General features: G+C 38.2%; 1 protein-coding gene across 1 annotated transcript in view; it reads right to left on the bottom strand.

The window, feature by feature from the left end:
- TBCK (TBC1 domain containing kinase) overlaps window positions 1-25,653 on the bottom strand; it is a 131,779-nt gene that overhangs the window by 71,627 nt on the left and 34,499 nt on the right. Inside the window, exons 21-23 of the mRNA XM_053461521.1 lie at window positions 21,477-21,513; window positions 17,488-17,649; window positions 9,975-10,153 (exon numbers count right to left, since the gene is read on the bottom strand). Coding sequence (XP_053317496.1) covers window positions 9,975-10,153; window positions 17,488-17,649; window positions 21,477-21,513 — 378 coding nt within the window. The remainder of the gene's footprint in view (window positions 1-9,974; window positions 10,154-17,487; window positions 17,650-21,476; window positions 21,514-25,653) is intronic.

Raw genomic sequence — 25,653 nt, 5'->3', positions numbered from 1 at the left:
GAACTAATTCCTGTCTTGTGGGTTAAATCAGTGTCATAACTTGTGTTAACCAAAAAGGTGTTGCCCAATATAAGTATTTATAAGAAATAATATGATATAGCTAGTTTTCTTTTTAGAATTGCTAAATGTTATAAGGAAAATATCAATAATTTGTGTTCCCCAGGTTTAACAACCATTTAGTTTACTGGAATGATTTATATACCAGTAGAACTATGAGCCGATGCAGGAAATTCAGGTATCATCACTGTAGCCCTATACTGATTATTGAGTTAAAAATGTATCCTATGTTATTCTGTCTTTTTATATGAGAAATTATGCTTTGCTTAGATACAACCCATGAATATAACCTCATGATGAAAAGCTGTATAAATAGAGAATTTATGAATGTTTTTGTTGCTAATATGCCGAGTATCATAACCTGTTTTGTATTCCCCAAAAGGTTTTTCTACATGTTTCTGGGTAGTGTTTGGACATTTAAAAGAAATAACACAACATTGTAACTGTTTAGTAAGAAATTTTATATTCAGTATGAGAATTTCCCCAAAAAATATTTTAGCAGTAATAAGATGCCTGATGAATGTGATTATAGTGAACATGGAAACATAGTTGATTAAGACCTACATTTTATTATCGTACATAAGATCTACTAGTGATTTGCCTATTTTAGTTGTAATTATTGTCAGAAGGAGAATCAGAAAGAACACTTTCAATTAGTATAGATTATTCAGTCATAGTGCAAGGTGCTGTCAATGAAAACTAAAAAAAAAAAAAAAGTATGTATGGAGGTGAGGAAATGAAAAAAAAGCAGGTATCGGGAAAAATAAATATCCTAAAATTAAAAAATTTATCAGAAATGTTGTGCCCTAACGTTTGTACAACTAGTTAGCAGAGTATAATTTATTGAATTGTAATAGAAAATGACAGGGGCAATGCTAGGTTCACACAAACTGTGAGAAAATAGTCCCTTTAATGCTTTAATGATTACAAAAACATTGTTTTGCTTTCGAAATAATGCAGGCATTAGAACATTATAGAAACCTTGATTTGGTTTAAGTGCATAACCATACATAATGTGTGTATTATGTGTTAATTCAAACAAAATTGCATCAAAAGAGTCTTATGCCCAGGAATCTGAAAATTAATTTAATAAACAGAAAGCTGTAGAATTGAAACTTCCAAGAATGCACTGCTATACAACTGTGTGATACAGGTAGATGTATGCATTGATATATGTAGAACTCATGAAAATATTCTCATTCCGAAAACGCTGCCCAAATAGAGAACTATTTCATGTTTTTGTTGCTTAAATTCAGTGCCATAACTTGTGTTAACGAAAGAGTGTTGAACAATATGGGCATTAATACGAAATAATATATCTATTTTCTTTTAGAAATGTTATATGTCATGAGAAAAGTATTAATATTTTTCTTCCCAAACTTAACAGCCAATTAGTTTCCATGTATGATTCATATAGAATTGGAATTAGGAGGATCTGCAGATGCAGGAAAACTCAGGTACATCACTGCAGCTCCATACTGAAAGTAAATGAGGTTCATATTTATCCATTGCGCTATATATTCTGCTTGAATATGTTTAGTTAAAAATGCATCCTATGTTATTTTGTCTTTACACATGAGAAATTTTGTTTGCAATGCAGGTAACAATGGGGAAAAAATCCTAAAATTATATGACTATTGAGCAATGTGTTAGTTCAGTATATATATATATATATATATATATATATATACTGAATTGTGACAGAAAATGTCAGAGGGATTGGTAGGTTCAGACAAACCTTGAGACAACTTTAACCATTATTTGCTACCATATACACCAGAAAAACAGACAAGGTACAGTAACATCATGCATCAACTCACAAAAAGAAGGTAGGATGTATAATTTGGGGTAACTGATAAAAATACTGTAATTGTGATATGTGTTTGTATATATGTAGAAAATCATTAGCATCAAAAATTGTACCCTTACAACCACAATGATATAAAATTATCCAGATATTCACACTAACGCAACCAAACCCTGACACTAACAAACACACATGCACACTAACATACCCAGACACACAAAGTTGCACATACCCTCACACACAAATCTAGCCAGACACACACAAACATAACCAAACACAAACAAACTGGCTGTAAAATTACTCTTTACTTATTTTTCTTTTTTGTTTTGTAGATCTTAACACAGATTTAACCTTTTAGTGTCTAGAGGGAAGGACAGTCCTTCAAGCCATGGTTCCCCAGAGGTTTCCCCCACTGGGGGTTTTTCCTCTCCTGAGTGCTGAAGGACGACTCAGCTGAGTCCAAAGGTGATCTGCTGTGATGCTTGATTCACTTTAATATCCAGCTAATATCTCTTAATAATATAAAGAAGTGTTACAAAAATAAAACAGACTCTCGTTAAATTACTACTTGTCTCTCTGTCATGATTTTTTTATATTACCAAAAGGCACTCCCATGTAGATTAAAAATGGGAGTGGAGTTTAATGTAAAATGAAGATATCACATGATTAATGCCTATTCTAAAGAGCTGCAAGGTTGGCTTCCTTAGGCCTCAGGTATCTGCTCTATGTTGTGTGTAAATTGTGGAATTGTGGAATTAATGTAATCCTGCATTTATCCCTCGCCACACTGGAAAAAAATAGAAAAAAAACAAACATAGAATATAGTGCTAGCAGACAATCATCTGCCATCTCCCACTTCACTGAATAAAGCTGTTTCTCAGCATAGTATACATTGCAATGAAACGTCTCACACTTGCTGATGGAAAGTTTAACTGAAGGAATAAACTATGCATACTACATTGCATGCTAGGGATCCTCTGATATTATGGCAGCCACAAATAACCAAGGTTGGCTTTGGGTGGGATCCTGCTTTTTGTCTATGTATATTGATGGACACCACTAGTAATTTTTTGGGGTAGGCGCATACTCACTAAACTCTTTTTATTGTTATGAATACCAGGCTGTCATTAATTGATGCAAATGGAGCATAGTCAGGTTGATTTGTACTCATTTATTAACATACATATAATATTTTCTAGGGGCAATCTATTAGTATAAATGATGAATGTGATGCTTGTTATGTTGGTGGAACAGAAAAATTGTGCAATGTATACACCAGGGCATTAGGTAAGGCTTCATCCGTCTTATTAAGGATCTTAATCATAGATTTGTATATCCCACATTAATAATAAAAAAGTCCCTTTAAATATAAAATGTCCTCAATATATAATCACAGGGAACAATTCCATCAGCAGAATTTACAATTTCCGAATCACAGTGCATAAGTAGAAACCATACAAACAGGTTATTAAAAATATGTACACATCATGAACAGTCTCAATGGGTTCAAGTGTATACGGAGATTCATTACTGGTACATACAATGTTTTTGGGAGACCAGTGTGTAGTTTGAAGAATAAATATGCACTCCAGTGTTCACCCTCCATGGGCCTGCACTCAAACTACAGCTATAATCGGTTTTTTTTAGGGATTCTGGGTATGTCCAGCATAGCGTCCATCTAGTTATCCTATTGTCTTTATATTTTGAATAGAATGCCAAGTCCTATTTTGGCATATTTAGGGTAGTCAGAAAAACTCCACTTTCTAAAAGACACAGGCCAGTCTTATAGAATGCATAGCCGTTCAGATATATACAATTGATCTGACAATTGTAGTCATACTTAATCCACATCCAAAGTAAAGTCTGTCCACATCTACGCAGTATAATAATCATGAGACAGTTTCCTATACATCAATGCATGTACATGAATTTGTTGACTTAAGAAACAATGCTGACAGTTCCTAAGATATTACAGTCATGTCTGTTTTTAAGCAAGAGGTAAACATCTAAAATAGTTCAAATGTTTCTGAACGAAATTTACGTTCTTCAAACCTGTGGAGGAGGCACTGCCAAAAATTTGTTTCTGATTAAACTAAAGCACAAAATACTCCCTCTCCTACCTACTACACTTAATCCCCCTTGGAATCCTAAATAAATGAGAGTAGTGAGTAGTGTTAAACAAAATGACTACAATTTAATTGTTACAATGACAAGCATGCAACTTATTAATACACAAAATTACTTTGCTTTAAAGACCACTGCATGCAAGTTAATAAATCACTTTTCATTGCTATTACATTCCCGATTTCTTCTCAAGCTAAATGACTCTTTGAAGAACTGATTAAGATTCTGTTCAATATCTGCAAACTTTTATAGACTCATTCTTCATATAACTTGAACATATAAGCAAAGTAGTATAGGCAAGAAAGTCATGTTCTGGTGGCATTTATGGTCTAACATTTTTTATACATGCACATCAAATATTTTCCATATGAGTCCTTGATTGCGGTGGGCATTGGTTCACTATACAGAAACAGTTATTACAAAGCATAACCAGTTTGTCACAACCTTTACCATAAGTAAATCCAGTACAAATAACTAGTACCTAGTGCTTATGTTGTTGCTTGTCAGCCAGAGTAGGAGATATTTGATGTAAAAGTAAAGTTGCAACAAAAGGTAGCAAAGCTGGCATTGTCAAACAATTTACAATCTGTAGGTTCTCTTCCTTTATGATTACAAAGTCTCCCTGATACAATCAACAACACTCAATAATTTAGGAATAGTGGGGTAATATAATGGAAATGAATATTAAATGAGGTACCTAAGAATGAGAAATGTATACTGTTGCTCCATAGCAGTGCATTTTAACCCAATTTCATGGAAAATAGAGTAATTTTATAATTTCCAAAGAAACAGGTGGTAAATCACAGCAATAGATATGGTTATAGTAGGGACCTCATTTGTGTGTATTAAATCGTACTCATAGTTCTCCCCTAACAAAAATTAGTCTATCCTCCATGCTGTCCTTGCAAGACAATTTTGCACATTGGCTCAAGAAAACAGGACACCTGTAATCGTTTTTTTATGCATCCACTGCTACTAGTCTCCATTTTGCTTTTACCAGTGGATACTGAACATGTTAATATTTGTTCTAATTGTTGTAAATATTTACAGACTTAAATAAATATTAAATATGGGAAAATCACTTTTAAGATAAAGACTATTCTTTCATTTCAAAGAAGGTCTATAGTTAAAGATGAAGCCCTTTGCATTTGGAATGTTTTCTGCCCCCTCTTCACAGAGGCAGTTAGGACAACTGCAAATTGACTTTTGGCTCCTAAGTAAAATCTCTTAAGGCTTGCTGTTTATATAAATTCCCAGAGGCAGATGTGCTGTGGATGAGAACTACTGATATAATTAAAGACACAGTCTGCTGGTGTGGTGTTTAGTTTGCAGAAGACAGTGACAGTGAGGGCCTTTACTGGTAACCGTACGCATCCTACCTTGTGTCGTGTGTCCTTTTTTTCCTTACTGGTGAAAACAAATTTCAATAAATGTTTTTTTAGCTTCACTTGCACTGGAGCATGGAGCAATTTAAGCACATATAAGAAATACCATAATATATACTGAAAGTTCCAGGTTATCTGCACAAGTGGAAACGTCTAACATTCCACAGATGCTCTTGCCCTCTTGTTGCCTTAGAAGTTCTTCCAAATTCATTATTGTTTGCCTAATACATCTGAATTGTGCAGTCTTCTGAATCCATGCTGGGTAATTATGTTGATACCAGTTGTTTCATCTGCCGCCAGTTTTTGAAACATACATGCTACTTTCCCGTTTGGCTCTTACACAGCAACTCTTGCACGCATTCCTGAGCACCACTTAGGTTCCATGTCTGTTGACCACACATACATCTCATACTGCCTGCTCTGTGACAAAGCCAGGGATCCTCAAACAAATGTATCATACCCCACTCTTCTGATTTAATGTTAGTTTTGAACACCCTCTGTATAGATTACTGCTCAATGTACTACACGTAGTTGTACTATAATTTAATTTTTCTACAGCGGCTGGCTGCAAAAGGGTATCACATCCTGATGCAAAACTAAGGCCAGGGACTCAAATATCCCACAGGCAGGGAGGTTTAATGTTAAAATTGTATATGAACCATCAATGCATATACTGTAGTAACCTTCTAGCACATAACATGAGGCTGATAAAGAGGGGAGACATTTAACAATGCCTCTTATGAATATCTTAAAAAACAAAATCTAATGAGATTGTTCTATTTAAAACAGGCCACAGATCATCCAAAACTGTTTTTATTTTTTATTAACAAGTGGGAATTATATATGTGTGTACAAGTTTCCTGCACTTGAGCACAGTTATGGTTGACATACTTAAGTCAACTCAAAGATGCAGCATTTTACTGCATATACATGTAATGATATACAGACCATAATATGCCATGTGTCCTCATAACGTGAACATATAGTTGCATGAAATAAGGTGCCTTGCCAAGGCATCAGAGGAGAATGTTTGTATACATCTAGCTAATTATACACTGCTCGCACTCATGCTTATTAGAAAAATAAACTCAACAAATAAAAATACATACTGGTTGATGAAAATACACACTCAGACAAAAAATAAAAAGTTATAAAACAGAGTGAATAAAAATAGTATGGTAAATAGTATTAAAGTTTACTATTAACAATGTGTAAATGTAAACTGATGGAAGTCCCCCCTGTAGTTCTAGGTATACTTATTTATTATTTACTAAAATAACACCACATGGGCAAAAGTATGTGGACACATCCTTGTGAAAATGTCATTCTAAAATCATAGACATTCATTGCTACAACAGCCTCTACTCTTCTGGGAAGGCTTAACCCTGCTAGTGTAACATGGCCATGAGGGTGTTGCATGCAGAGGCAGTAGTGATTACCCCAACTAAGGACAGAGGATTTTTTTACTCACCACACTCTTTAGTATTTGGTGGTATAGTTCGATGAGTCTGTCCTACAACTCTGGGGCCCCTAGAGGGTTCCCGTTTGCAAATTGTGCATTAACAGATGTCCGGAGCATCTCTAACGGGACTTGTGAAAGGCGGAATACTATTACAATGCTATGCATTGTAAGCAATGGATGTGTCAGAAATAGTCGAATCCAATAATTACAAATATTGGCTACAAAGGTAATGGTATATAGTATCTATGCAACACAAGGCCAGTCCCCCATGCACTAGCTGAAATATTCTGACTTGCAGGAGCATTAGAATGTCCATGAAAGGGTTTTGATAAACACATTAGCTGCATGGTAAGACAACAAACATGCTGGTGGCATATATGGCAGATCCAGGAAATAAGTTCTACAATGTCCATGAAATAGGTGCTGGGGATATTAGAACTATTAAGTCAAGTCTCACATTGCTCAATCGGTGCAAAGATTATTGTTTAAAGATGTAGCCCCCACCTTATAGATGGTCCACGTTTAAAAAAAAAAAAAAAAAAACACACAAAAAGATGGGCAGACTGGCAAGTCATGCTAAATGGGATGCAAGAACACTTACACTACGTATAATGACAAAGTGAGTTCAATACACATTGGCCTACCTAATGCTAAACACGTTAACCTTTACCAACAAGGACTAGACAGGACGCTGATCAGGGGAGGGCTGGCAGCCTAAGGCCTGGGGGGCAAGTCTAGTCAACTGGCCCATTGCACCATCAAAGCGGCTGCGAGCGACATCGAAAAAAACCTTTAAAATACTTTATTAAAAGTAACACCAAAATTAGACAAAAAAATCAACAACAATATTAACATATATATATATATATATATATATATATATATATATATATATATACACACATATATATAACAACAATTACAATCCTATCATGCCCAGGTTCTAGCATGTGCTGGCTGACTTAGCATGATAGGAGTGTGACTGCTGTTTGCAATTATATATATATGCAATTATATATATATATATATATATATTAATACTGTCATTGAATTATTCTGTCCAATAAAAGTGTTAACACACCGAAGTTGGACCAAAATATTATTTATAACAGCAATCACACTCCTATCATGCCTAGGCAGCCACTACATGCTGGCATCTGGGCATGAAAGGAATGTGATTACGGACTCCCTATGCCAAGCTATCCCCCAACACTTACACATCCATGCTATCTGAAACCCTCATTCACAAACATTCAGCATAACACCCATCACTCTCACACACTTATATTCAGCATAACACCCATCACTCTCACACACTTACATTAGGCATAACACCCATCACTCTCACACACATTCAGCATAACACCCATCACTCTCACACACTTACATTCAGCATAACACCCATCAATCTCACACACTTACATTCAGCATAACACCCATCACTCTCACACACACTTATATTGAGCATAACACCCATCACTCTCACACACTTACATTCAGCATAACACCCATCACTCTCACACAATTACATTAGGCATAACACCCATCACTCTCACACACTTACATTAGGCATAACACCCATCACTCTCACACACTTACATTCAGCATAACACCCATCACTCTCACACACTTACATTCAGCATAACACCCATCACTCTCACACACTTACATTAGGCATAACACCCATCACTCTCACACACTTACTAATCCACTCTCTCCTACCTTTTCTTCTTTCACTCTCACTTTTCCTCCTCTTCTTCTTCTTCCTGTCCACTGAGCGCGGAAGATGGTGGGCGTGGCTTCAGTGTTGTGCGCCGGGATTTGACATTAAGTCCCAGCGCACAGCCACAGTTGCTGCGTGCATCGTTTCTGAAGCCGTGCCGGCATGGTGGCACCCCTCAGATGAGCGGCAGCCGGGGCGGACCGCCCCCTCCCCCCCGCCAGGTACGCATGACGACCGCACTCAATCCTGCTGGCGGCCGCTTAGTTTATAACTTTGCGGCCGCAGACGCATTGAATGTCGTCAGTCCGGCCCACCGGCCCGGATTTAGGGCGGCCTTACTGTGTGTGTGTGTCTTACTGTGTTTGTGTGTGTGTGTCTTACTGTGTGTGTGTGTATCTTACTGTGTCTGTGTGTGTCTCACTGTGTCTGTGTGTGTCTTACTGTGTCTGTGTGTGTCTTACTGTGTCTGTGTGTGTCTCACTGTGTCTGTGTGTGTCTTACTGTGTCTGTGTGTGTCTCACTGTGTCTGTGTGTGTCTTACTGTGTTTGTGTGTGTCTCACTGTGTCTGTGTGTATCTTACTGTGTCTGTGTGTGTCTCACTGTGTCTGTGTGTGTCTTACTGTGTCTGTGTGTGTCTTACTGTGTCTGTGTGTGTCTCACTGTGTCTGTGTGTGTCTTACTGTGTCTGTGTGTGTCTTACTGTGTCTGTGTGTGTCTTACTGCGTGTGTCTTACTGTGTTCATAGCTTATTCAGTTATTGTAATAAATATTTTAGCCCATTTTTTAGCTCAAAATATTTTTTCCTTTTTTTTCTCCTCTAAAATCTAGGTGCGTCTTATCAGCAGGTGCGTCTTATAGAGCGAAAAATACGGTATGCACTCCGAAGCCTTGTTCATTTTGTTCACTTCTGTGCTGTGCTAATAGTTATTCAGGCCTTACTTATTCAAGCACCTCTACCAATGACGTAGGCTTGAATAACTTTATTAAACAGCACATAAGTTAACAAAATGGACAAGGCTTCGGAGTTTGTAGTTTGTAGAGGTCTGGCCCTCTAAAACCATTCCAATTTCTCATGTGGCCCCATGGGAAAATTAATTGCCCACCCCTGATGTAGGCTGTAGTATGCAAGGGGAACATTAGAGGTATTTGAGAAGGCACTCAAAATCACTGTAATATGCAATTAATTAATTAATTTAATCATATCTATATTTGGGGAAAATGGGCCACTTTCAATCAGCATAGTACTCCAACAGTGAAAATTCTGCATATACACGACACAATACTGTATAACAAAGAGCTAAGTTGTAAATGTGAAGCAATTACCATGCAAACCAATAAGTTTCCTGTTGACGTCTCCATATATGTAGCATAAATATACATAAACATGAACTGTTTTTCCCAGTGCATGTACTTACCAAGTCTGCCTTGGCTAGGTCCTGATAATCAGCAGTAAAGCTGGTTGGTGATCTGCCCATGCCGTTGGAGTCGCCGCTTGTCGGCTTCGGTGTCTGCGCATGCTGCCTGTATGTAGCGCTCTTTGGTGTCCAGCAGAAGAGGTTAATCGACTCTCGGACACAGCGTTCAATATCAACCTCTGCGCAGAAAAAGTTATAGTAAATAAACAAATACAGTCTTGCCTTAGGAAGTCAGTATGGTATGAATTGCCACTAGAATTAAAACAGGTGAAAAAATATATACTATGAAGTTAAAGGCGCTTGAACAAGTGCCCACCATGCTAAAATAATGAATGTCTGGATACAAGAAAATGCTACATTTGTGCTTGTTTACTTATTGTTAAGAGCAGGCAAGCTGCACCGGGACTGTATCAATTGACAACAGACTGATGCTTGTAACCATCTCTTAAAAGATTCTAAAACCTGCTTTCATTTAACTAGCAAGTTAAGTGTTAAACCTGCTAAATTATAATTGTTTCATAGCGACGGCACTTGCGCATGACCAGAAGCAGAGTACTTGTGAACATCAAGGTGTTTTTTTATTCTACTAAAAAGGCAATCCTGGTGATAAAACAAGGAATAATACAATTATTAAAGCAGTTTTTTGTTTGGTTTGGAGCTGGTGTGCATGCACACACCCAAGAAAGACATATTTTTTCAGCTTTAATCTGTCCCCGACTCACCTCTGTGCTCTCAATAAATCCGTTATTGTCCCTAGTTAAACCAGTAAAGGGCTGACAGCACAGACAAATGACCTGTCGGCGAGAATAATTTTGCGATTTGCGTCATTTGATCACAAAGACTGCATGACACAGATCGCCGTGGTAACCGTTGAAAATCGCTCTGGATAAGGGAGGAGGCCTAGCTTTGCTCTGAGCCTCGCTGACAGCACGGGAGGGCTGTTTGTTTTTTTCCCTAGTGCTTCTTTCAGAAGCTAGGTTCTATTTTAGCCTTTACGTCAGCAAAATGTTTATCTGAAATATTAAAGGGGTGTAAGTGGGTTTTCTGAAGACGTCACCGATGCTAATAATGTCATAAAATGACGCAAAGTAACTCGAGAAACCTGTTTGTTGACCAGGCTGTCTCCACAACTAGAGAAGCTGTGGAAGAGAAAGTCCACTTACACATTACAGTAGATACGCCTGAGTGCGTTTTGACTGTGAGTTGCTTTGCAAACAAGGAATATGTCCTCCAACATCGATACATACTGTGCAATAAACACAACTATCTAAATACTATACACAATGTAGCTCACAAAAGACCACGCAATGTTCGTTCTGAAGGCCAAAAAATGTCTCTTGCGCAATCCAACAAAGATTCTTTCTTTCGTGTGAACTGACCCACAGAGAGCTTTTGTCTATAGGAAAACTCCTATTAGACTTCAGATTGCCACGACAAACATGAGCACTGAAAAATATTTTAAACTGAAGTGAAGCTTATATACAAGGCATAAAATCCGTGAAGAAACCACAGAGCTTGGATATCCCTGTAGATTGCAAACTATGTGGTTTCTTCAAGCATACTTACAAGTGAGGGATAATTGAGAATCCCATTACATTAAAAAGGGGTCTGCATGTTGTGTATTGGCGCAAAGTCATATTTTAGCATTCTCACCTGGTACAAAAAACATGGTCAACATGGATATGATATATTTTATTTTACTTATTTTTTTTTAGGATGTTGTGACTGAAAGGGTTTTGGGGGCTTGAGGAACAGAAAGAGAAAGGAGGAAGGGGCTTTGGAATTCAAATAAAATCCAAATAAGAATGTGCTCCTATCTATCTGAGCTGGAGAACACCCTGATAAAATATTACTTAACCTAAAGCTACTTTGTCTGTTCATGGGAAAGGGAGTGGGTAGTGACCTCCTCTGGCCTGCATGCCAGTAGAAGCTGAAAGTCTCTAAAGAAAAGACACAAGAAAATGGTTGTGTGTGTGTTTAATTTTTGCTACCGTCTTTTTAATACCGTCATGCTGGAAAAACACGTGTATGAAGAGAAATTAGAAAACCTAGAAAAACACTCAATCTCCTTAAAAAAACATGCCATTTATTAGAATAATATGAGTGAGTGCATAGACCATCTCCGTGCATTCACCATGTCTATCAGTGAAGGGGTTCATGAAGCAACACTTATAGGTCTCTTCCGAAAAGTAACATCATACACAGAATTATCTGTTCTTCCGGAAAAATAATAATTATGCTAATTTGTTATTCAAGCAGATCAGTGCCTTGAGGCCAGTATAATGCACATGAAAACTAAAAGCATTTCAGAAACACAAAGCCAAAACACTGGCCTTTCCATGATTGCTAGCTAATTAAAATGAACGTCACCCGGAAAGCATGAGACACATATAAATACAATATGCAGAGAAAGAAATAATGCCTCATCCACCGCCCCTATAGGGCACCAGCTGTTCAAATTCCATACCTACTGTAGCTTTTAGAACATTAGTATGAAGGACTAACTGACTGTACAGGATAATCCCAATTCATTTCAGTCATGATGCTTAAACTATTAGCTGGTTTAAATTTACAAAATTTAAAAAAATAAAAAGAATTCTCATTGGCCAACTCTAACTACTTTTGCATATATGCTTTGAGTCCTTTGTTAGCAGTTTTTATCTGTTAATTTTACAAATCAGATGAATTTTTATAATTTTAATAATGTGTTAGAACTATTACATTGCCTAAAAGAATCAGTTCACAACTCTGTTTACTGAGCAAAATAAGGCTCTGTTTGGCTGTCAACTTTATAAAAAGAGAAGCCTGTTCCTTGTCACATCTTCCTATGGAATCACCAAAAAGTGACAAGGGCCCCGGTGATTTTGCACTTTGTGTGAGGGCGGAGGGTAAGTAGAATAGCTTTCTCAGAGAAGTGAAAGTGACAAGTGTAGAGAACTTGACTTTCCTTATTTTTAGGGCTTTCAACATTAGGGACTGTATTGTAGCTCCCATATGCAAAACAAATTGGAAGCAGATGTATTTGAAAAGCATATCAAAATGGAAACACGTAGACAGTCACTCTAGTCTTATTCCTTATTTTTGTTGACCTGCTGTCGTTAGTGTTCATATTGTAAGCTTGCGAGCAGGGCTCTCTCCACCGAATGTATGGGTTTGTCTGAGTCTGTCAATGCTAGTTTTGTCATACCACTTTAATATATGTATTGTATTAAGCGCTGTGTAAATTGCTGGTGCTATATAAATGAAAGATAATAATAATAATAATACTATACAGTGCACATGTTGGAATGCACTGTTGCAACCATTCCAGTGTTGGGGTAACGGCCACTACTTTATTTATGCAAATAACTAGAGACTTTAACTTGCTTTTGATCTACAGCTTGCACTAACCAACACAATAATAGCTAGAGGTCAATAGTTACTTATCACCGAATGAAAGCTCACTAGAGTAAGTGCCTTAAACACATCACCCTTTTACGGGCACTTACATACAGGAAGAACAAAAACTTCTTAAGCTATCTCAGTTATGATAACAAAGCCATGCACATCAAGACACTGTGAAAGCAGTATGCAATCACGACCACTAAAGTAAATATTCTTTCGAGATAAGTTACTAAAGGCATAATGACTTCCGTAAACAAAAGGAGTATCTGTGGTCTCCTGGAGCTCTTTGGTCCATAGTCCACAATCTGCTAATCCGTCTGAAAAGACAGACCTAACTGTATTCTACTATAGTATATTTTAGTGTACCATTAAAGAATAGTGGGCTTTGTATTCCTTATTCCTCCATTATACATTTAATCGTTGGACCAGAAGGTCTACATTGTGTAATTATGCATTAATCTGTTCCTTGGTATATTACTAAAATGTTTGTGTGAGATAAGATGCTTACCCAAGGCTTCCTTCCTTTGCAATATGTGGTACAAATTTACCCCATTGCACTTAACACCAACCAATATTTGAATGCAAGCAATTGCCTGCCTTGCCTCCCAATATCACAAGTGGTACATAGTAGATGTGTGAGCACTACAAGTACAATTTATACCTTTATATGGTGCAAAATCAAAACATGAATGGCTTCCCTAGGAAACGGTATATGTGAGAAGAGCAATTGGGATTATTAGACAAATCCAGTATAAAAATTTGCTCTCTACTCCACTACACAGCCAAACACTCAAAACAGAAAGTCTCTTGCGTGAAACATAAATTAACTTCACAATCCAGAATCTGACCTGCAGATCACAACAGGCAAATCAGCGATTACTGGGGGCTAATTATTTCATCTGTATGTATGTAAACTGTGACAAATAGGGAATAGTGATATTATCCAGGGTATCCTTCTGACAGAATTATCTGGGAAACACTGCCGTCTCATAACTCTGAAGCATGTTATCTACATCAGTAGAATTCTGCTCCTCAGCGAGTTGGAATTCCTAAAACGTTGTGCACATTAATTTACGTTTTCAATGTTATGGGTAAAGCCCTCAACCCCCAAAGTAAATTATATCTCTAGGTGAATAGGTTGCTGAGAAGGTGATGGTAATAAAGCATATTTAGGAGTGGTTTGACAAGCAATGTATGTTATTTATACCAATATGAATTCACATGAGCCAAGTCAGCACATGCAATAATATTTAGTGAGACAGGCAAACTGTTAAGTCTAGAATCAGCATGCCCGCTCATAATTCAATGGGGGAACGCAGTGTGCTTTTTAAACCGTAAAGCACCTTTAACCAGATAAACTAAAGTGCGTTCAATATAAGGGTTGTCTGAAGTACCTAGAACAGGGCAGTTTAAAAACAGTCAATTGTGATATTGATCTCTGGCTCAAAGCAAAAAAAAATTGTAAAAGGCTCAACACACGTGACACAAACGGCCGTAGTAACCGAATTTCCAGCAGAGCAGAGAGCGCTATATCTGAACCTCTACTGACTGACTGAATGTATTATTTTCATTTATTTTTGGCACGGAAATCAGGAGAACAGATAAGCGTTAGACTCAGGTGGCATACCGCCACCACTTTAAAAGCCCTAGATACCATTACTTTAATTTCCACCAGAAATGTTTCCTTTTCTCTGACACAAGTCGCTCTGACATCATACTGGTGTTGAAAGATACAGCCCCTGGGTGGGAGGATGGAAAAAAAGACTATGCTAGCAGCTTCCAATACAAACTGCTGCAAGGTATGAATATGGGGCAGTGGAAGGGTCATTTGGGGTTGTGGAGTGGGGGGGAATTTGGTGGCTGTGGAGTTTTTAATTCATCATGATCTTTATTAAAATATCATCACAAATATGTGATAAAAACTATATGATAAAGGCTCTGCTATTTATTTAAGTTTCCCAAACACTCCAATCATCTGATTAATTCACAATTATTTAAAATAGTGTAGCAATTTATCCAAATGATTTTTTTCTTTTAACCAATCAAATTAAAATAAACTTCCCAATCAGAGCTGTCCCATACAGGAACTAAATCAATAAAAAAAGAAGAATTGATAATAAGTGCCATTATACCTAGACAAAACTCTGTAGCCAATGACCATAAATATTACTCCTAAGCTTTTTATAGGTGCTCAAAACAAAATCATAGAATCATAGAATAAAACCCTTAATCAGCGTTCTCTCTGGTTTATATTTTGCTGGCCCACACTGACAAGCCAAATTGTCACAATTTGATAACTAACCTCGAAAAATGACATTAATTTGATATCATATATAAATTGTAGCACCTTATTAAAAGGGTTTCATTAAAATCCCTACAAAATTAAATAAAAAAGACAATCAATCAACAATTGCTCCCCAAATAGCACACCTTAAAAAAAAGGCAGATTTGGTGAGAAGTTTACCATGGCAACAGTAGATGCAACTGAGCTATCAGCGAGCTGCAGAGAGTTTCACAGGCATAATAGTTGGCATTATCAGGGGCCAGCATGTTATCAGATAGAATGGTTCCGTTTTATTTTTGATACATTACTACTCTATTCTTATTTCCAAGACATACTACTAAAGTTTCCAAGATGCCAGACCAAAACGTTGGGCCCTAGACTCGTGTAGAACCATCCTATTTGCCATAAGTATCCCAAGTCGCATTTCTAACCCTTTTTTCCCTAACAATAACGTAATACCAAATTAAATCGCGTAACCGGATCCCAACTTTGGAATAGCGGTCTCTTCCGCATTGAGTAGTCCAACTACCTGAAATAAAAGCATACCAGCTTCTTTTTCTTTTTTTTTACACGGGCAAAGGTAAAACGACGGCACAACAGTCGAGACGGAAATTAGCATGACACAGGCATGCAGCACTTAAACTCAAAATTGTTTGGCTAATACCTCTGTTCTTTGTAGAGAAAATTAAAATGAAGTATACCAGTTCTGGCTGAATGATTTGATCCAATTTCCTCTATGAGCTGGAAGATGGTAAGGGCTGGGACATTCTGTCTTTAGAACTAAAATTGTGTCTTGGGGTCAAATAACTTTGCTACTCTGCAGCTGAATACACTGCTTCTCGCAATCTCTTTCCTACAACTACTGTAGGCGATGCACCTTCACAACGTAAAAACCAAGGCCATAACAAAACACGTCTGCAAACTTCACTTAATACATCATTCAAAATATGCCTTGTGACACTGGCTCTGGAATTCCTTGAGTGACTTTTGTAACAAGCTTAGGACAGATAGTTCAGTTTGGACAGAGCACTCATTTGATTGGGGGAAAATGGTTTAGGGAAAAGACAATTATGTTGATTGACACAAATTTGTGCTCTCTTTTCATGTCTTCGACTATACTGTAAATGTGAGAACAGATCTGATTAGTACATCATTACCATTTTCTTTACAACGTGCTGTATTTCATATGCACCTCCTAACATCTGTTTAACTTCTTAAGGCACTACCACTGTGCAACTTATTTGTGCTTATTTTTCTTTTTTTCATAGTTACCTTATCCAAGAACCACTTCATACTGCAGCATATTAAAGAACAGAACAGAATTATAATATAAATTAATATAAAAAGGTCCCAGCATACCACTGAACTGATTATGATCTTCTGACAAAGGTGTTGCAAGGACGTCAGACACCCTACCTTAAAGCAATCAGGACAGTGTCGGTTCGGAGCCAGGGGTGCATTTATCTGTATAGGCATACCTTGGAGCATTCAGGCATCAGATACCTGGAACCCTCCCCGCTTTGGGATACGAGTAGGCAGAACTGCTGACATTTGTGGGTGGTCTACTGACCTTGTGTGTGTGGCTTGCCTCAAACGCATGAAAACCGGCTGTGGTTGAAAGGGAAGCGGGCAGGGAGTGAGGCGTGCCGCAACACCGGTCCAATGACCCGGAGACCCCAAGAAGCGACGCTTCACCCGGAGTTTCCGGGCTAACCCCCCGAGAGTTCCCAGGTATCGATACAGGTCATCACAAAACATGTATATTATAATTTCACTGGTCCATAGTATTGCAAAAAAAGTAAAACACTGGATTTAATAATATATAAATGAAACGTGAATGCTTACCAGGCAAATCAGAAAAGAGGAGAATACATTCATTAAATCCATTCGCAAGAAGTCGAACTCTTAACTGTTGCAAAATAGCCACGCCAATGCAAAATGGGAACGACGCATTCCCAAGCAACAACGTGTCCCACAGGTGAAATATCTTGTGCAAAGGAAAAACATCTGCAAGATACACATTAAGAAGAAGTGAGGAAATGCATCTTACTGAAAGGTGACAAACAGAATTGGGCGAACAAGTAATTTACATGGGCAAGTAATATTATGGCAATGAATACACCAGATATATTTTACATAAACCTTTCAAACGCCCACTACTTTCCCCACATATTTAATTTCAATCAGTTCTAAAGGTTAGTCTGTTCTGAAAAGGCCAGAGACCCCAAAGTCCAACAACACTCGGGAACTCCAGTGCTTAGTGAAGGTTTTCATTACTGGCTGAGCACAATGTATGACGTGGAATTTTAAGACATTTCACTACAAGATTATAATGTCTACAGGGTTTGGGGAGAGCCCATCTACGATCTCTCTCTACATCTGGCCAAAGGCAGACACTGAAAAAGGAATTTAAGGAACATGAATTGGCTGCGAACACGCCTGGTGATATCAGAAAATACACATTGAGATATAAGAGAGACGGTTAGAAGTGGTTAGCCCAGGGTTGAAAAAAGGCATTAAACAGTTTAAAATTTGATTCCTCTAAAAACGAAAAATGTTTCTCTAGGCATTAAACTGCGTGAGCAACTTTGATGCATCGCCAAGTGAAAGGAGATTAAGACACATGAAAATTAGAAAAGATGAAGTGCAATCTATACCCAGGCTACAACTCAATATAAAGAATTCAAAGCAAATGCTCTGCTCAAATCTTCAAATCCAAAGGCTTTTATTTCATGCTCAAAAACACTTTAAGTGTGCAACATTTTTCTACTCTATACTCTATATTCAGTCTTCGTTTTTCCGAGTGGGTCTCAAGGCTTACCTACGATGAGTCCCGCTACTAATGCATCCAACAAGACTCCAAGTGCACGGCACTCTTTTGTATCGTTTCCTATTAACACAGCTTATTGTCTAATGTCTCATTGAGTATTCCATGCTAGTACAAGTGCTGTTAAATGGCTAGGTTAAAGGTCAGTGTCAGAGCAATAAACCTACTATCTGTAAATGGACATAATTGCTCTGACCTCCTCGCCAAGCAGGGCTAAGGATGGAGATGTAATTGTTATGTTTGTATTCAATTTTTAATGACTTAGGTTGCTTGAAGTGAAAAAAAAAATCCTCTTTCCTGGACCATTCACGTCTGATGACTGTTGGGAGATTAGCAGTCAAATTAAAAATATCCTTTTCGTGTATCTGGTCTTTTTTGTGTGATCCGAACAGTACAGTTGAGGCCTTCAATAACCACTTCTGAAATGCTTGGATGCAAATGAAGACACCAGACTTATACTATTTCTCAGCTGACTGTAAAAATCAGTACAATCATTTCAAAGTACTTCTTTTGGTTTCTGAATGTCTACGTTTAGTAACTATTGAGCTAACTATAGAACAAACTATTCTCCTTGTATGTGCGTTTATATATTCCACTCTTCTTCAGGGAAGTTACCATCAAAGCATCACAGCTTTGTGCGTCACTAAATAGTTTAATTTAAACAACCTATAACTTCAGTGAATTTATTTGAAAGACATTTAGTTTAAAAGTTAACCTCATGGAAGAAAACGGGGGCAGCCTGTGGCAGGGCCAGCATTATCTAATCAATTTTCTGTCTCTTTTGCTCCCCGTATGCTTATAAATGCTGTCTGAAACAATAATCAACAACAGATAACATTAGTAACATTCTTGGGAAAAAAGAAAGGTAATCTTATATTTTTCCCCTTTAAATAGAACTGCAGGAGAATATAATCTGACTTGTGATTTGTGATCTATTGTGCTAAGCAACTGAATGTTTAGCAAATATGATCAAATATACTTATTTGTTTAATAAAGTTTCCCGGGGTTTACTGATTTGACACAGCCTCTCCTATTGATCCAGTCAAGGTGGTAAGATACTGCTTTATACAAATATATATATAAATTTCATATATAAAAAGACCATGCAAACGTTCTCTCTTTCACATTGGTGGAAGCGCTTTCATGTCTGCGAGTTATTAAATCACTGCGGCCATCTTCAAGACTGAATGGGTTTATAGATCTCCAGGGAATTACAGGTCGTTTGTCCTGATTTTTATTTAACCTATTAAAGGTTCACAGATTTCCATTTCAGTGAAGTACAAATTGCTTTCCAACGTGAGTTTTGGCTAATGTTTTATAAACGGTAGAGGGAAAAGTTTTTATCACACTGTCGATAGCTACTTGATTTACTTGCAAACTACACTCTTGTTCCTCAACCTGGATGACACAAGTCTAAACTAGGGCTGCAACAACTATTGGATTTTATCGATTATAAGATTAGGGTTTTTTGAAAAATACCCCTCATCTTATAAGTTGACCTCAAACAAAGGTCGGCTAATAACACTAAGATCCAGATCCCCCGCAGCGCTGCAGGGGACCTGGATCCTCCTCTGTGACAGCTGGTGGGGGTCTGCGATGCAGGCAGACATTCTCCGCTACTGTCCTCCACTTCTGCTGAGGCTTCTAAGATGGAGCGCCAGCGTGACGTGACCTTCCGGTTCTCCACCATAGACGCCCCGGAGGAAGTATTGGCCAGCACAGTGGAGGTGGTCTGCGCGGATTGCGCAATGTTTGCAGGCTGCCAGAGAGGAGGATCCGCCGCAGTGCTGCAGGGGCCCCGGATCCCTCTCTCTGGCATCCGGTGGGCGTCTGTGTGATGCGCGCAGACATCCTCCGCTACTGCCGTCACTTCCACTGGGGCATCTATGATGGAGCACCGGTGTCACATGACCCTCCAGTGGTCAGTCATAGAAGCTCAAGCGAAAGTGCCGGCCAGCAACAGAGGTTGTCTACGCACATCACGCAGAAGCTCACCGGCTGCCCCTACTAGACACCAAGGAGTTTGGAGTACGGGGGGTAAGTCATAGGGGGTGGGCATATTAAGGGCACAGTGGTATATAGGGGGTTATACGGCATATTTGGGGGGCAGACGGGGCATATCTGGGGGTGGGCAGAGTTGCATATAAGGGGTTAAAATGCATATTGGGGGGCAAAGTGGCATATAAGGGATATCAGGGGCAAAGTGGCATATCAGGGGGTATAAGGCATATAGGGTATATAAGACATATGTGGGGGTGGAGTGGCATATCTGGGGGGATGTGGCATATCTGGGAGGCAGTGTGGCATATCTGGGAGGCAGTGTGGCATATCTGGGAGGCAGTGTTGCAAGCCTGGGCTCAAATGTGCATAACTGGGGGGAGGCAGGTTGGTGAAAAAAAACAAGAAATGCATTTTTCTCAAAGTTTTTTTATTCTGTTTGTTTATTAAATTATTTAAAATAAATAAAAAAATCTACATTTTTTTTATCCGATTAATCGAAAAAATAATTGCCCAACTAATCGATTATGAAAATAATCATTAGTTGCAGCCCTAATCTAAACAATAATTGTTTAATCAAACCTGACAAGGGTTCTTTAGCGAATCCGTTCACAGCCAAAGTGAAAAGTAGTTATAAGGCAAGATGCGTGCTAAAAGAAGACGCTAGATCAGCAGGCGTGAAAACTGCCCTGCAGGCTTTAATCTTCCACCTTCACTGAACTCCTATTACACCAAAAGCCCACATTCTAAGGAGATCCGTCTCATCCCTATTCCACTATAATCTACCGTTCTGTTTCAATTACACATCCACTTTCATTTGTCTGTAACCTTCTAACCCTTTCGCTTCTGTGCACATCACATTGGAATTGCCCCTAACCGGAACCGAAATGCCATTTATTACCTGCCATGCAAAGGACAAAATGAAATACAATGAAGTGCCGACGTAATGATGAAATTGCAAAAAAGTATGGCAAAAAAATGGAATAAATGAAAGAGAGCTGCTACTTACGTGTGAACATAGTAAGAAACCATGGAATTGCGTAGAGCTGAAAGAGAACACGACAATTAGCTTTCGGAACAAAACAAAAACCGGATACTGGTTTGCAAAATTGAAATACTTATGAAGAATAAATTTAAGTTCACATTAGATAAAAAATCCTTAAATCTGATTAACCCATATTAAAAGATTGCACTGCACAGCTGGCTAGGAATCACGGGAGTTATAGGCATAGCTGGGAACTCTCCGGGTTTGACCCGGAGATTGCCGGGTGAGCACTGCTTCTCCGGTTCAAGACCCGAATCCTCCGGGTTCAAGACCCGAATCCTCCTGGTTCAAGACCCGAATCCTCCTGGTTCAAGACCCGAATCCTCCTGGTTCAAGACCCGAATCCTCCGGGTCAAGACCCGAATCCTCCGGGTCACAGGGTCTTGACACGCCCATTTCCCCTTTAAATGGGGGGTGTTTCCTGCTGCCGTCAGCGGGAATGCTCCCAACGTCATCAGGGCCTCCCACTGACGTCATTGGGACCTCCCACTTACATCAGTGGGCAGTCCTAGCCGCGTCCCGCAAGGGACGGCTCCGGGTAGCCAGAGCCCAGCAGTTCCCTTAGGCCAACAATACTTAGAGATCCTACAGCATGTGACTGTAATAGAAACAGTTAAAACTGAATCAGTTTGTTGACTTTTGGTTTGTTTCTATCAAATCCCTTTTTATATACAATAATGTATAATGCAATGAACAAACAACCTAAATGGCGGCTTTAGGCTAGTGGTGGAATTAAAAAAAAATATTGACTCTGTGAATATTATTCACAGAAATAATTCATCCACTTTATCGTATATATATATATTTTGTTAAATCTTAATATAAACACCTTATTGCTCTGTGCCTTTTAACTGCGTGTATTGATTTGTAATAAAAGCAATGGTTGGACCCAACTGTTTCACGGCATAAAACAACATAAATTAACTCCTACGTAGCACCTAAGAAAATGTGGAAAAAGTTTACATCTGTACAATGAACTATGTGCACTGGACACGAACAATATCTATCACTGCTGATGTTGGGAATGAGGCGGAAAACGCCCCAATGAAGTGTGTAAATTGCTTTTTAACAGCCCCTTGCCGGGAGATTAGTAACTACTCTTCAGTAAAGTCTACAAGATCTGGGGACATAAATAATAAATGTGATGGATTTCAAGGATATATCGATTTGGACCACACGACAACAGCTCTGTGCTATACTCTGGTATTGCTCGGAAAACTGTTATATAGCAGCAATAAAAATAATCTGTATTTCAGACATATCCGTTATTTAAATACGCCTGTATTTCGTAATCATAAAATTCTCGGGGGCGTCACTAAATGGGACACATTCGTTTAATAACAATCATAAACTAGTATGAGAAATAGACTATAAAGGGTTCACGTAATGTTTAAACTGTGCATACTCAAATTAAATATCAAGAATAAATCTTTCATAGGCGTTTCTTAGATCGTATCTCAGGAATAAACCCACAGTCAAACAAAAGTAAGTGTGAATTTAAAAAAGAGGGAGTTATTTATTAAGCAAAGCATGCTGTCCTACACAGATGGTAACAAATAGAAAACAGAAAGGCAGGCTGGGAGGTTGTAGTAAAATGAGACGTCTTATCACGCTACACATCACATGGGGTCAAAGCAGCCCTTGGCACAGTAAGATAAAGCGGAATAGAACATAGATATCTGTCAGCTGTCTGAAAAAACAAATCCAGAAAAACAATTTCCAGCAGCTGCTGTGATGTCATTGAGAAATACACGTAAATTTCCCCTTTAAGAAAAAAAGGAAGACATTGGTCATGTCAGAACATCTAGAAGAAAGCTGAGAATATGTATTGTTCCCACCACTCTCAGACGTTTCAAGTGCCTGAACAGCCTGTTTCTGATGTACGTTTATATATGAATACAAAAAATTGTCATTGAAACTTAAAATCTTAAATCAGCTTCTTTTGGTATGATTATTCAGAACGTGTATCCAGGGGCACTGTCACCTTGGTCTCTGCGTTGCTGTGGCCATTAGAAATAATAAGGATGGCTTTACATCATTATAGCAAGACCACAAGCAATGACCTGTACAATGAAGTATGTTACTTCGCAGCCCATCAGCTTCAGCGGCGCCACAACTAGCATGTCCACCCTCTCCTTATCAAGTTTCCTAGCAATGCCTCGGTACATAACCCGCAAAATAGATCAGGTCAATCAAGTATTCCAATCAGGAAAATCACTGTAACGTTACTGGGATAACTAAAAGCTCTGCTTGGGACAAAGACATAACATCGCAATGTACAAAGGTTGGAATAATGCAATTTTCAGTGAAAATGTTATATCAAATCTGTAGCACAATTCTACAATATAGGATTTCAAGTTTTCAATGGGAAGAGTAAAATAAGAAGAATAAAATTCTTGTGCGGTGTGGTGCACTTTAAGAAGCTTTCTTATTTTCTTTCTTAGCAACACACTGCCATCTAGTGGTGCATATCAAAAGTATCTTCTTCAACCTCAAAGGTATACACACACACACCTTGGCATCTTGCAAATAAAAATGAAGTATTATTGAAGACCGTGAGTGCTGGCTTCACTACTTTTAGATTTTATATATATATATACATATATAGAAAGAAAACAACGTGTATATATATTATATATATATATATATATATATATATATACACACACATACACTTTTTTTTCCTCTACCCATAATTTACAGCGTGCTTTCGAGTTTAGAAGCCTACTGAAGGAAACCCAGGACCCAATGTAGCCATCTGATATTGGCCAATTTAATTATTGAATACTATTCATTTTGCTCAGTTTCTTGTTAGTTTCTTTTCCAATTTTTCCTATCATCATCAGATATTCATACTCTGCCGAGGCCTTACTGTCATCCCGGCCACATGAATATATACTGAAATGTTCAAAAGACATGCTTTCACGGATCAAAAATAGCTACAAAAGTATATCTCCCGGATGAAGGGCAGGAGCTGAGCATTGATTGTATTCTCATTCTCCACAGTGGGGAGAGAATACAGGCTCAGCTGGCTCTGGAGACTTACTTTAACATGCTCTTTTCTCCTTCCAGAGTGTGTGTTCGCTGACCTATAACAGGGTGTAAATTGGATGCATCTGAAGGAGATGCTGCTGGAATGAGAAACACGCAGAAAACGGCTACAATCAAATAACGTTTTTGAGGTTTTCCTCCCCATTGTAGCTCTAGTTTTTTCTGCTGCAGACAGCCCACTGCACAGCACCGACATGTAACGTTTGAAATAAGCCTCACATTCTATGGTCTGCTCTAAACTGAAACAAATTAGTTTAAAACAAACATGGAAGATTTGTTTTTAAATAAACGTTTGCTACGAATGGTTGTACAGAAGGGTAACTGGTGAAGAGCTCATGGGTTGGAAGAATGGTGGAAGAGAAGAAAGAAAGTAGAAAGAAGAAAGGTAGATTCGAGGCACACAGTAGAGTTTCTAGCAGATGCTTGTTTGATGCTTCTGTGCTCTTCTAAAGAGAGCTAGAAATCTGTATCGTTTGGGTTATTGGTTTGCATGATGATGAGATTACGATTAGCTTGTGGTGTATTATTTTTTGAATGTCAAAATTTCATTACAACCGTTTGGCTGTGAGCGGAAGTCACTGGAGAGCGTCCATTGAAAGCACCATATTATTTTATTTTTATTATTTATTTAAATGAGGTGGATAACACATACATAGGAAATATATATTAACACACACAGACACAACAGGCGTTCGGAGTCCTGCCTGTAAGCTTACCATCTAGCCTTATGCTACTTTTACACAAAGTTCCTAGAATGGTGGCTAGAATGGGGGCTTTTGAGGGCCCCGCTCGTGAGCTTACAATCTAACGGAATAGTAAGGGTAATTAGAACAAAAGGAGGGCTGAAAAGAGGGAGTGGTAGTTTAGCGAATTCTGCTGGTTCAGATACACATTTTTTGGGCTGGAAATATTTTCCATGGCTTAATGACTATGCAAACTTGAGATCATTTCTTGATAGGGAAAAAAAATAATTGGTGTCCCTTCTCCCCAAATCTACATAACATTATCAGCCTTAGTAAATTTCACAGACAACACAGTTAGAAGGAACTGTCAGAAAAAGCATGTGTTTGTTAGAAAACAAAGCATCGTG

The sequence above is a fragment of the Spea bombifrons genome, chromosome 1, assembly GCF_027358695.1.
Source record: "Spea bombifrons isolate aSpeBom1 chromosome 1, aSpeBom1.2.pri, whole genome shotgun sequence".
In the NCBI taxonomy this organism is placed as follows: Eukaryota; Metazoa; Chordata; class Amphibia; order Anura; family Pelobatidae; genus Spea; species Spea bombifrons.
Note: the sequence above shows the minus strand (reverse complement) of the source record. Positions and strands in the feature narration are given on the sequence as shown.